This window comes from Coturnix japonica, chromosome 1, assembly GCF_054131305.1.
Source record: "Coturnix japonica strain WE chromosome 1, WE-NBRP24, whole genome shotgun sequence".
Classification (NCBI taxonomy): domain Eukaryota; kingdom Metazoa; phylum Chordata; class Aves; order Galliformes; family Phasianidae; genus Coturnix; species Coturnix japonica.
In genome coordinates this window covers 128,930,841-128,944,051 of record NC_140663.1, presented here as the reverse complement: position 1 = coordinate 128,944,051, position 13,211 = coordinate 128,930,841, and the positions used below count along the sequence as shown (strand labels likewise).

The 13,211-nt window shown below is 45.3% G+C and overlaps 2 protein-coding genes and 1 long non-coding RNA gene across 3 annotated transcripts; all 3 read left to right on the top strand.

Moving 5' to 3' along the window:
* The first annotated feature begins 886 nt into the window (after nucleotides 1–886).
* Nucleotides 887–3,192, top strand: LOC146762718 (uncharacterized). The gene is made up of 5 exons (XM_085535524.1): nucleotides 887–1,039; nucleotides 1,225–1,287; nucleotides 1,962–2,033; nucleotides 2,411–2,558; nucleotides 2,747–3,192. The coding sequence occupies exons 2-5, from the start codon at nucleotides 1,251–1,253 to the stop codon at nucleotides 3,009–3,011; spliced, it is 522 nt and encodes a 173-aa protein (XP_085391650.1). The 5' UTR covers nucleotides 887–1,039; nucleotides 1,225–1,250; the 3' UTR covers nucleotides 3,012–3,192.
* A 5,118-nt stretch (nucleotides 3,193–8,310) lies between these two features.
* LOC146762717 (uncharacterized) lies at nucleotides 8,311–10,412 on the top strand. Its single transcript, XM_085535537.1, has 3 exons — nucleotides 8,311–8,875; nucleotides 9,167–9,238; nucleotides 9,430–10,412. Exons 1-3 carry the CDS (start codon nucleotides 8,755–8,757, stop codon nucleotides 9,597–9,599), a joined length of 363 nt encoding a protein of 120 aa, XP_085391663.1. The 5' UTR covers nucleotides 8,311–8,754; the 3' UTR covers nucleotides 9,600–10,412.
* A 1,097-nt stretch (nucleotides 10,413–11,509) lies between these two features.
* LOC146762716 (uncharacterized) lies at nucleotides 11,510–12,910 on the top strand. Its single transcript, XR_014941881.1, has 2 exons — nucleotides 11,510–12,244; nucleotides 12,433–12,910. It is a non-coding gene; the product is annotated as an uncharacterized LOC146762716 (long non-coding RNA).
* The last annotated feature ends 301 nt before the right edge of the window (nucleotides 12,911–13,211 follow it).

The following is a 13,211-nucleotide window of genomic DNA, read 5'->3' as shown; positions in this document are numbered from 1 at the left end:
ATCACAACGTTGTCAGTGCTAGCTCGCATTGTAGCCCCCTTGGAAGAGTTAGTTAAACTGGACTTAGGGCCTGGAGTGCAAAACCCTTCTGTCAGCACAAGAAGATGGACATGAGTGCACCTCAGCAAGTTTACAGATGACACCAAGCTGAGCAGTGCAGTCAATGCATTAGATTGGAAGGGAAGACGTCTAGAGGGACTTGGACAGGGTGGAGAAGTGGGCCCATGAGAATTTAGTGAGGTTCAGCAAGGCCAAGGACGGTGTGTTGCACTTGGGCTGGGGCAATCCCAGGTATTTATACAGACTGGGGAAAGAACTCCTTGAGGGCAGCCCTGCGGAGAAAGATGATCTTGGATGATCTCGTAGGTCTTTTCCAAGACTTGGCGATTCTATGATTCTATAATTTGATAGCTACGTCAAGTGGAGACCCCGACTTGATAAATGTGATAGACGTGATGAATGTGATAGTGTGAATGTGATTTGCGATTGTGGAGTCTGTGTTGTGATTGTGGAGAGTGGTTGTATTTATTCTTTTGTAGAGTCTGGTGCACCAGTGAAGAGAGTGGATGGGGCCAATAAGTTTCTCCAGAGTCAGCACTGGCTTTTCCAGTCACCGAGGGAAAAGCCTTGGATTCCTTGTTTGCAGAGGAGAGGATGTTTGTCCTTGGCACTCTGGTCGACCCCCCACCGACACCAACTCCTTCTGCTCCTTCTGTAGTGAGCAGGGGCTCACTGTCCTGCTGCAAGGCTTAGAACTGCAGGCTGTTTCCACGAGGCAGCATCTGGTGAGCTGCCGTGTCAAAGCCCACAGCTGAAGCAGGTTCATGTACGCACTGAAAGAATCTTCATACGTGTGTAGATTCTGCCTGTGGCTCATGCAATCCATCTCTGGTCACTGCGGATCCCTTAAGAAGCAGCATATTGCGACAGCTCTTGACAGCTTTTCCAGTTTTCTCTATTCCAGATGCTGATCGTGTTGGTGACACATATGAAGCATATCCCACGGAAGGTGATCTGGAACGTCTCAAGGATTCCAGGGGTATGTTTTTCCTTGGGGATGCACATGATCCCTGGCCATGGCTCACCCAGGACTCTAGGCCTGTCAGAATCTGGACCTGCATGTGGCTCTCAAAACACTATGTGATCCCTGACAGGCTCTGTAGGCTCCTTATCTAGAAGCCTGGCACAATATGGAAAGGAAGCCTTTCTTCTGTTTCTTTATAGATCTGCCTGCACACCATATATATGGGATGCACCGTTTTCATCGGCCTCAAGGCTACCCAAAGGGTGAGTGGTCTGTCTTTGTTCATTTCACAGCGTCAGCAGGTACTTTCAGCCTTGTCTTCCTGTGGAACATACCTTACAATGGTCTTTGCTGCTGCTGGGATGTGAAGAGGAGCAGAGTAGCAGTCAGGAGAGCACAGGCATATGGCCTGGGATTCTTTGCCCTGCACAGCACTGTTTGCCAGCAGCCCCAGCCTACTGTCTCTACAAGTGATGCCAGCAAAGGCAGAAGCATTTGGGGCAGAGTATAGAACTTCCTGAGGATCCTGTTCCACAAACAATCTGTACATGGTTTATTTTGTGCCAATATGGTGCCTCTTTTGGCACCTGGTACCCATCTGACACATACTTGTGAGTGGAAGAGGGAAAGAAGTGTCTGTCAGTAGGAGTGTTTGTTGCCATTCAAGGCTGAACAGATTAATTGCAGTGTATGTCAGGAGCTGTTATTATCTGCCTCTGGTTGCAGAAATGGCCTTGGGTGTTGGCTCTGCAGCTTCTCAAAGGTTTCCTTATTTTGAAACTTGGAGAAATCGCATGGCTAAGAGCTGTGTGTAGGTTTCTTTTGAGAGATGCCAAGCGCATCCAGAATACCAGTCTGACCCTCCTGCAGTTTTTGATTAGGAAAAGAGTTATCACCATCTGAAATAAAAATGTTTCTCCTCTGTGTTTCCTTCTAGCTGTTGCACCTCAGATTCCTTATCCACGTTCTAAGATGGATCATGGTTCTGGGCCTGAAGAGTATTCCAGAGGTATGTTGTCAGTGCCAATTTACCCGATTGAATAAAAAGTTCCTTCCTGAGAGTAAGATACTATCAATTGTAGTGCAGAGCTTCTGCACGAGGTTTGTTTACTGCCATTCAAAGCTGAAGAGGTGCATTCAAACATGCAACTGGAGCTGTTCTGACGGTAGTAGCATAGCTGGCCAAGTAGGATTAGTAGCACCATTGCAAGTAGGCTTGTGCTCAGGAGGACTGTAAGATATCATCCTCACCCTCTGCTACCAAGATACAAGTATCAGGGATGATAATGTTGTGAATACTACAATGCCTTGCACTTCTTCAAGACACTGTGATGCCATCAGTATTGCAGAACTCATGAGTGTGTTGCACTGTCTCATGTTCTCCAGTTGCCGGTGGTGTGAGAACTACGGTGCGTGTGGAACAGAAACGGGGAGAATATAACTCTGCATTTGCAGTGCTTGCCATCCTGTCCTGTCTGGTCATTCTGGCTGCTTTGGCTTACCTGGCAAAACGTCTGCTGATGAAGAGACAAGAGTGAGTTGTTTCTCCAGTAGTGTTTCCTAGGTGGCTGCTTTGTGCAGGGAAGCTCTTGCAATGAGAGCCTCCCAGAGCACAGTGAGCAGTGGGCAGCCATCTGCTGGGATTTCTGTTCAGGGATCACTCAGCCTCATAACTCCTACAAATTTGGAGTCTTGTCTAAAACCCCTTTCTTTTTGTTGCAGAGATGCAATGCCATTTGAAGCTGTCATGAAAAATGAAGACCCAGATCCATCAAATGATGGGCAAACCATCGTGAGATTTATGGTAGAAATTGAAGATCTTTCTGGGGATTCAATGTCAAATCTGAAGGGTCTCCACTCTACTATCTCACAAATCACTGACATATTCAGTCAGTCCCCACAGCGATCCTCAAAGCAGTCAGGAATCGCTGAAGGAAGCAAAAAGGCACGAAATTCGCAAAAAGAGGAGAAAAATACATGCTGCTAAGGAAGAGCAGTGAAATTTGATGAATCATAGAACTCCTGGTGGACTTTCCCAGTTACAGAAGTCCATTTCATCATGTCCATACTTAAGGATGACCATTATAGCATTCACTGCTTATTCCATATCATGACATCATGCCCAAGTTGTACAACAGACAGATGTCATCTCTACAGTCAATAAACTATAATTACCATTATAGACAGATATATGTACTTATGTGCACGTATACCTAAAACTTCTGACTGTTCTCTCCCATCATCAAGTCTCCTTCTGGTACAAACTCAACATCCCAGTTTGGTTTTTTGTATTTTCCACCATGTCCCTGAGCAAAATCAGTCCCACAGGTGGGCTGGCATTTGACCGAGGCAGGGGTGACCCAAGCCGTCTAATCATAAATTCTTCTTATGTCCTAGATGGACTCCATCCTTTTGTTCAGTACATGAGAGGCTGGACTGAGCAGGGCCCTCATGACTGGCAGATCCCAGAGTGCTGACTAACAAGGTGGCTTCGGCTTCACCCACCAACGACTGGCACTTTGTTATGCTTTAATAAATGATGTTAAAAAATAAAATGAGCTTTGTCACTTTTATGCATTACCTATATCGTATATCTTATGAGGGCTACTCCCAAACTAATGCCCCCTACTGTATATGTTAGCCCAAAACATCAGAGGTGGATGTGCATCCTTACACAGCACTATTGTGCTCTTTGTAGCAGTTGTAGTTTCCATGGAAATAAGTAGGAGGCATTAATTTTGGATCAGCCTACATATACGTGTCCCAAGACAATTCCTCTTCACTCAGTGCAGCCCAGGCACACCAAAAGCTTGGGCAGTCATGCCCTACACACTCCAGTAGCTGGCACCAGAGCCTTGCTCCCCTGCGCCTGACTCCAGGAGATGACACCAGCCAGCTGGTTCAAAGTATCCCGTGCTGCAAAGCCCAGGTAGCCCATCAGCTAGCATGACTGGGAAGTTTGTTGCTAGTCGCTGTCCCTGTGTTTGCTTTGTCTCTGCCTCAGCATTTTGCTCTAACCTCCAGTCAAGACTGCTTGCAGATCAACATTTAAAATAATGAACCAAGTCACTGAAATTTAGCTTTCTCATTCTGTTTGTGTCTGCACTGTTGTGTTAAAGAGCCTTAGCTAGAACAAGAGGATTATCAATTTGACTTTTTGGTCCTGTATTACTTAACTGAGGAAATTAATCGACATGATGTTTTGAACACTTGCTCTAGGTGCTTTAGGTCTCATAGTTCGTTTTTATTCAGCTGAAAGACAGAAAATATTTTTCTATCACTGCATGACCTCAGATACAGAAATACCAGGGCAGACTTTGTCGTAATTTGTTGCTGTTGAGTTGTATAAAATACAAAGGAAATCTCCAGTATGGCAAGATGTGAGAATTCACAATGAGACCCTGCACAAAACTAATGGTCTATTTGCTGCAACAGTTTTGAAATCCAACAGTGCAAATTTGGTTTCATAGTTTATCAAACAGACCCTGACAAAACACTAAAAATTTAAACTTGTAAATGGTTCTAGACAAGCAGTCTTTTTCAGATGAAATACATTACACAGCACAAAGAAGGTGCAGTAATATTCCTTGTAATAATCATAATGCATCTTCAGTGGAAAACCTGGAATTTTCAATTTGTAGTTAGTAGATGATGGAAAGATGTGCAGGAATAGCATGTACTTAATGAACTGAGAGGATAGGATTCCAGTAGAAATGCTGCTTATCCTGGAGGTCTCTCTCTACTGCTTTGGAACATCTTTGACTATACTCTTTTGTTTATTTGTTTTTCCTAGAGATTCATTCTGAAGCTGAGTTTTGGATGCCAAAGGAATATGGTGTATTGGGTGTAAACGACACAATACCAGCTGCAGCGGTGGCCTCTGTGAGAAGGCACCAGGGGCTGCCCTGTGATGGATACAGCCATCTCCATTTCACTGGCCACAGCTGAGCCCAACAACAACTCTTGATGATAACATATTTTGTTATCATCATTTTGTTATTGTCAACTAAGTCAAAAATAGACCTAATGGTCAAATACATGCCAAGAGTAATCAGAAGTAAAGGCTGAGAAGAAGAGATGAAACAGTCTGAGCCTCTTGAGGCTCAGGGCAGTGGCTGATGTATCCAAAACAGATGAAGAATTGGCTGAGCTGAATGCAGAGTTGTCACTCCTGAAGTCTTATGGTACAGGAAGATGGGAGTCACTTGGGAAAAGGAATAAAAGACTGATTAAATGCAGAGAGGGGAGGGTGCTTCATTTCACAGCAGATAGCTGGTAATTTCAGCAGATTGAAAAAAGTGCTTAGGAGAATTAATGCAAACTAAATACATGATCATCCTCTAGGGGAGTGGTGGGAGCCCAAAGGGAAGAGCCTGCAGGGAAAGGAGAGTTTTGCAGACTTTCTTGGCACAGCATTTGCTGTTGTCATCGGTAGGGATGAAGCTGTGCTTGGATAGACTATCACAACTATCCTGAGTGGCTTTCTGTGGTCCTACATGAATTCAAGGATGGAAGAAGAGAAACTAGTCCTTTAGGTTGATACTGGCATAGGAACATATACATTTGGGCTGGATATAGAAACATTTATTTTGGCAGCTCTGGTGTAATTAGCCATTAGAGTAACTCAGTCACAGATAATCTTTTCTGTGAGAGTGGTGAGGAGAAATGGCATTCAGTGCTCTAAGGGTCAAGCTCAGGACACTGTTGGAAGAAAGTTCTTTGATATGGCACTGCCAATAGAGTGGATGCACCAGTCAGCTCTCTCAAGGTCTTTGTTCCTGTAAGCTTCCAATCTAGATAATAAGAGGTCTCCTTTGGGAAGTGGCTTTGAGCCCAGACCTAGGCTCCAGTGCCAGAAATGCACATGTAGAGATTAAAACATGAAATACAACAACAAATTTAAGTTGTTAGCAAAGCTTGGCAATTCTCCCTTGAATGCTGGAATTGCAGCACTCTGAATCAGTAATTAAAGGTGCTGTTGCTCGCTGTTTATTAGGAAAGCTTTTAGCACCTGACATAGGAGCAAGGTACTTATGAAGAAAGCAGTGACCTTCCTTTTCTTTGACCTTCTCTGTAACTACTTGCACAGGCTTTAAGGATAAGAGGGAATTTGGCTGCGTCTCATGGAATCAGGTCATTAAAGGACTCATAACTGCCACAGCTATAAAAGCAGTTCTAGGGACAATCTAAAGAGAAGCTCTGCCGAGCATGAGTTTGCAGCAACTTAGAAGTTCCCTTTGTTGTTTCAGAAATCACAAAAATCTTGCAGTTCTAGGATTTTCAGTCACTCAGAGTCACTGGCAAAGCAAAAGTTTCCTGTCACTGTTGAGACAAATAACACAGGAATGTCAAACACGGTGAATTATCAGTAATGCAGAATCTCCTCTTCTAATAAACAGAATTGCATGATTCCTTCCTTCCATTTGGAGATGATAACAGAAGCACAAGGGCTGCAAATCATACAGTCCTATGAAAAAAAGCAGTCTAAGAGCCTCTGGGGCAGTCTCTGGTTTCTATTGACAGGGAGTGAGGGCAGTCACCCATAAGGAAATCTGCTGTATCTCACACAACACCAGGCCTGCTGGAGACAGATGGGATGCACCTTTCTCACAGCAGAAAAAGGATTATTGTGCAGGAGATAGCAGGGCTGACTGTTGGAACTTTAAAGTACATTCACAGGGAGAAAGGGATGAAACCAGGCTTGCATGTGATAAGCTATGGGACATCCCATACAAACTCAGCATCAGAAAGGAATGAAGACCAGAGCTTTTGAAACACTATTAAATCCCAAACCCACGAGCAGCTTCCACAAGTACCTGTTATCCACTGCTGTTGTTCAGAAACAAAAACAAGAACCTACAGTGCCTGCCTCGCAAGTGTTTTGCAGTAGAGCCAAATTTGCAGTCTTATTTGATTATTTTTGTACTAGACATTTTGCATCATGAGACCTTTGCATTTGCCATTTTAGCTTGCGCGATTGCGGCTTGGTTCTGCAAGTGCTAAAAGCATGGTTCTATTCTGTAATTATGCTAATAAAAATATGTTTCCCACTAGGCTTGGGTAGTTGCTGATGTTGGGACTGGATGCATATTAACAGCATCTCAGAGCAGTGAGAAATGGATCTAGCAAAATCTCTCCTTCCCTCTCCAAAATATTCAAATGTGACTAGAATGAAACACATTCTTGATAATTACACCGATTAGTATCTTTGTACCAATCTGCCAACACAAAGATTGCTGCATTGCACATACGAGGATATTTAGGGCTTCAATCTCCCTCCTGCAATATTTGTGCAATAGAAACAGCAACAACTACAAGGACTATACATTTTTTTACATGTGCCTACAGCTGAGCACCAAGATTTAAAGAACTGACAGAACTGATGTGGCAATAACAATACACTGAAGATGCCTACAATGAATAGCGAGTGAGCCATCATTCATTGAGAAGGTTTGGAAGAAGTCTGGTAGCTGCACTCAGAATTCTAGAGGCAACATGACTTGGCAGACCTCTAAATCAGATTCCTCAGAATAATTCAGATTTCTGCAATTTCTGCATCACTTGCCACATGGATCAGATTTTCTCCTGTCTGATTGTTGCCTGCAAAAGCTCCCGTAAGGCTGCATTGGCAGGTCCATTAAGTGAAAGACATGTGGAATGCTACCTACTGGAATTTGTAACAGTAGAAAATACTACAATAAAATTAAAAATACAACCCTGACTTGGAAAACTACAATGCATTGACAGGGTTTTGTAATTTTGCTATTAGTATACCACATCATAATATCATGTGAAGCATGGATAATTGTACCGAATGTGCAGCTGACAGAAGAAGACTACATATACCAGAGAACATCACGGTCGGGGATAAGTCACTGGACAAGAACAATATAAAATCTCACTTCGGGGCTGCACTCAACCTACTGAATCCGCGACGCCAGGGGGGAGCGTATGGGAGCCTTCCAGCCGTTTAGCCTAGAGCTACAGTAGGCCTCTCGGTTTTGGGACTCACTCTCCTATTTTGCTTGATTCGTTAGACTTAATTTCAATTATATTGTGTTATATTGTGTTATCCTGTGTTTCGATATAGTATTTAGTAAATAAGTGTGCCTCCTTAGATCGTTGCTGCAGTTCTCTTTTCTAATTTCCCTTTTTTCCCTTTCCTTTTCGGCCAGCGACCCTGCGGGCCAGCTGTCCCGCCGTCACGGGTGCAGGTAGATTTTCGCTTAACCCGTGACATGCATAAAGAGAACACATTAATACTTTCGTCTTACTTGGTCTGCGTTTTAAATACAGAAGTCACACTTAGGCTGTATTATTCTGCACAGGAAACATAGCTATATTTATCAGGGGATGGGATCAGTGGGATTTCTGTTGTTTTGCATCCTGATACACTTCAGTCTGCGGTGAAGCTTGAGATTCCTTCAATGTGTACAGATGAGTATGAAGACAGTATTGCACATCCAAACCAAGTCTGCAGGAATACTAAAACAACGGGCCTTGTTTGGAAACTTACATCTTAATAAGGTGCTCAAGAATTTCTAACTCAGAAAGGCCGAGCAGAGTTTTCTTGCCTCAAGGTGTGCCTCAGGAGGTGCTTTGTGAGGTCATAATGGGCACCATGGTGACGTTCAGGAACCCCATACTGTGTCACGTCAGGAGGTACCAGTTGACCAGTCTTGCCTCTAGCCTGCAAGGAGGGTGCTTGCTGGTTGTGGACGAGAGGTAGCATGGGGCAACTACGGGAGACAACTGCTCCCAGGCGTTGCTTTTTGCTCTTCCTTCTCCTTTTCCTTATGACTCTGTGTCATGGGCGACCCCGCAATGTTGCGTGGGAAGCACTGAGTCCAGGTAGGTTGGGCACTGAGCGAAGCAGAGGGGTAACAAACTCTTAAAGCTGCCTGGAAAGTAGCCTTGGATGGTGGGTGTGCCAGGGAAAAAACAGGCTCTAACATTGACTCTGTTCCCTATGAGGTGATGGCTTTCCAGCTTCAACAGGCACCCCACCATGGAGCAGAGAGGGACATCCTAGAGGAGAGAGCTGTGCCCACTGAGCACAGAGGGCCTGGAACACAGCAAACTTGATGGGTAAATGGTGCAGCAAGGAATATTGCATGGCATTTCTGCTTTTCTCTATTCCAGATTATCGTGTCGGTGACACGTATGAAGCAGATCCCATGGAAGGTGATCTGGAACGTCTCCAGGATTCCAGGGGTATGTTTTTCCTTTGGGATGCATCTGATCCCTGGCCATGGCTCACCCAGGACTCTACTCTAGGCCAGGCAGAATCTGGACCTACGTGTGGCTCTCAAAACACTACGTGATCCGCTGCCAGGCTCTGCAGGCTCCTTATCTAGAAGCCTGGCACAATGTGGAAAGGAAGCCTTTCTTCTGTTTCTTTATAGATCTGCCTGTACGCCGTATATCTGGGATGCGCCGTTTTCATCGGCCTCAAGGCTACCCCAGGGGTGAGTGGTCTGTCTTTGTTCATTTCACAGCATCACCAGGTACTCTCAGCCTTGTCTTCCTGTGGAACATACCTTACAATGGTCTTTGCTGCTGCTGGGATGTGTAGAGGAGCAGGGTAGCAGTCAGGAGAGCAAAGGCATACGGCCTGGGATTCTTTGCCCTGCACAGCACTGTTTGTCAGCAGCTTCATCCCTGTGTCTCCTGAAGTGATATCAGCAAAGGCAGAAGCATTTGCGGCATGGTTTAGAACTTCCTTCTAGAAGGGACGTGGAGATTCAGAAAGCATGTATGTCCATGCTGCAGTTCAGGTCTCAGGCTGCAGAGAATGCCTGGTCCTGTCTCTGCTACAGGAGGGCAGCAGGGATACCACCCGTGTGCGGTGTGAGCAAATGGATGATCTGCTCAGCCTGGTGGTAGAACTAAAGAGGGAAGTAGAATGGTTTAGGAGCATCCAGGATAGTGAGAGGGTGACTGACTGATGGAATCACTCTGCCATACCTACAAGAAGGGTGCACAGGAGATGCTCTTCAGGCAACAGGGGATAATCTACCCACTCACAGTCAGATGAGAGTGGGGGGAATCTCAGAATCAGCAAAGGATGGAAAACAAGTCCCCGTTCAGGGCAGCGAGCAGATCGCCTCTCAACTTATCCCACCTTCCCACATGCTTTTACATAACAGCTATGAAGCTCTGGAGCTGCAAAACAAACTTGGATGGTGGGTCCACTGGAGAAACAACCAGGCTCTGACACAAAGTCTGCTCACCTGTGCCCCAAATAGGGGCTGGGATGGTGTCAGCAGAGCCTTTTGCTGGCCAGCAGGTTCTGCACCCATGAGCAATGGAAATGCACACTTTTGTCCTTAAGTCCTCCCCATGGGGTTTACGTATGCTTCATGGATGTCACATGGTCCCCAGTGAGCAAGGGCAGTCTGTCCTGCAGACAGGCTTAGTACTACAGGCTGCTTCCTTAAGACAGCATCTGGGGAGCTGCCGCGTCAAAGCCCACAGCAGAAACAGGCTCATGCAAGCACTGAAAGAATCTTCATACATGTGTGGATTCTGCCTGTGGCTCACGCAATCCATCTCTGGTCACTGCGGATCCCTTAAGAAGAAGCATATTGTAAACGCACTTGACAGATTTCTTCTTTCATCTATTCTAGATGCTGATCGTGTTGGTGACACATATGAAACAGATCCCATGGAAGGTGATCTGGAACGTCTCCAGGATTCCAGGGGTATGTTTTTCCTTGGGGAAGCACCTGATCCCTGGCCATGGCTCACCCAGGACTCTACTCTAGCCCTGCCAGAATCTGGGCCTACGTGTGGCTCTCAAAACACTATGTGATCCCCTGCCAGGCTCTCCAGGCTCCTTATCTAGAAGCCTGGCACAAGATAGAAATAAAGCCTTTCTTCTGTTTCTTTATAGATCTGCCTGTAAGCCGTATATCTGGGATGCGCCGTTTTCATCAGCCTCAAGGCTACCCAAAGGGTGAGTGGTCTGTCTTTGTTCATTTCACAGCGTCAGCAGGTACTTTCAGCCTTGTCTTCCTGAGGAACATACCTTACAATGGTCTTTGCTGATGCTGGGATGTGGAGAAGAGCAGAGTGCCAATCAGGAGAGCACAGGCATATGGCCTGGGATTCTTTGTCCTGCACAACAGTGTTTGTCAGCAGCCCCAGCCTACTGTCTCTATAAGTGATGACAGCAAAGGCAGAAGCATCTGGAGAAGAGCTTAGAACTTCCCAGGGATCCTTTTCCCTAGCTGATCTATACATGGGTTTTTATTGTGCCAATATGGTACCTATTTTGACACCTGGAACCCATTTGACCCATACTTGTGAGTGGAAGAGGGAGAGAAGTTTCTGTCAGTAGGAGTGTTTGTTGCCATTCAAGGCTGAACAGATTAATTGCAATATATGTCAGGAGCTGCCTCTGCTTGTGGATGTGGCCTTCAGTGCTGGCTCTGCAGCTTCTCAAAGGGTTCCTTATTTAGAGTCTTGGAGGAATCGCATGGCTAAGAGCTGTGTGTAGGTTTCTTTTGAGAGATGCCAAGCGCATCCAGAATACCAGTCTGACCCTCCTGCAGTTTTTGATTAGGAAAAGAGTTATCACCATCTGAAATAAAAATGTTTCTCCTCTGTGTTTCCTTCTAGCTGTTGCACCTCAGATTCCTTATCCACGTTCTAAGATGGATCATGGTTCTGGGCCTGAAGAGTATTCCAGAGGTATGTTGTCAGTGCCAATTTACCCGATTGAATAAAAAGTTCCTTCCTGAGAGTAAGATACTATCAATTGTAGTGCAGAGCTTCTGCACGAGGTTTGTTTACTGCCATTCAAAGCTGAAGAGGTGCATTCAAACATGCAACTGGAGCTGTTCTGCTGATATTGGTGGAGCTGGCCAAGTAGGATTAGTAGTACCATTGCATGTTGGCCCTTGCTCAGGCAGACTGTAAGACATCATCCTCACTCTCTGCTACTAACGCACAAGAATCAGGGCTGATAATAGTGTGAATACTACAAGCCCTTGCACTTCTTCACTACACTGTGATGCCGTCAGTAGTGCAGAACTCATGAGTGTGTTGCACTGTCTTGTGTTCTCCAGCTGCCGGAAGTGTGAGAACTGCAGAGCATGAGGAACAGAAACGGGGAGGATATAAATCTGCCTTTGCAGTGCTTGCTGTTCTGTTCTTTCTGATGGTTCTGGCTGCTTTGGCTTACCTGGCAAAACGTCTGCTGATGAAGAGACAAAAGTGAGTTGTTTCTCCAGTACTCTTTCCTAATTGGCTGCGTTGTACAGGGAAGCTCTTGCAATGAGAGCCTCCCAGAGCACAATGAGCAATGGACAGCCATCTGCTGGGATTTCTGTTCAGGGATCAATTTGCATCTTCAGCCCTACAAATCTGGACTCTTGTCTAAAACTCCATTCTTTTTGTTGCAGAGATGCAATGCCATTTGAAGCTGTCATGAAAAATGAAGACCCAGCTCCAGCAGAAAAACGACAGCCTATAGCTCGAATTACCATAGAAATTCAAGATGTTTCTAGGAATTCACAGTCACATCGGAAGGGTCTTGTCCAATGTATATTCTCACCAATCACTGCCTTATTAAGACAGTCCCCAGAGCGATCCTCTAAGCTTGACCTTCGCAACCAGTCAGAAATCTCTGGTACAAGCAAAAAGGCACTAACATCAGGAAAAGAGGAGAAAAATACATGCTGCTGTGGAAAAGCAGTGAAATTGGGTGAATCATAGAACTCCTGGTGGACTTTCCCAGTTCCAGCAGTCCATTTCATGATGTCCATACTTAAGGATGACCATTATAGGATTCACCGCTTATTCCATATCATGACATCATGCCCAAGTTGTACAACAGATATATGTCATCTATACAGTCAATAAACTATAATTACCATCATATACAGATATATGTACTTATGTGCACGTATACCTAAAACTTCTGACTGTACTCTCCCATCATCAAGTTTCCTTCCGGTACAAACTCAACATCCCTGTTTGGTTTTTGCATTTCCCACCATGTCCCTGAGCAAAATCAGTCCCACAGGTGGGCTGGCATTTGCCCGAGGCAGCGGTGACCCAAACTGTTCTCCCTCATAAATTCTTCTTATGTACCACAGGGACTCCATCCCATTGTACAGTACGTAGGAGGCTGCACTGAGCAGGGCTATCAAGACCAGCAGATCCCAGAGTGCTGACTAAC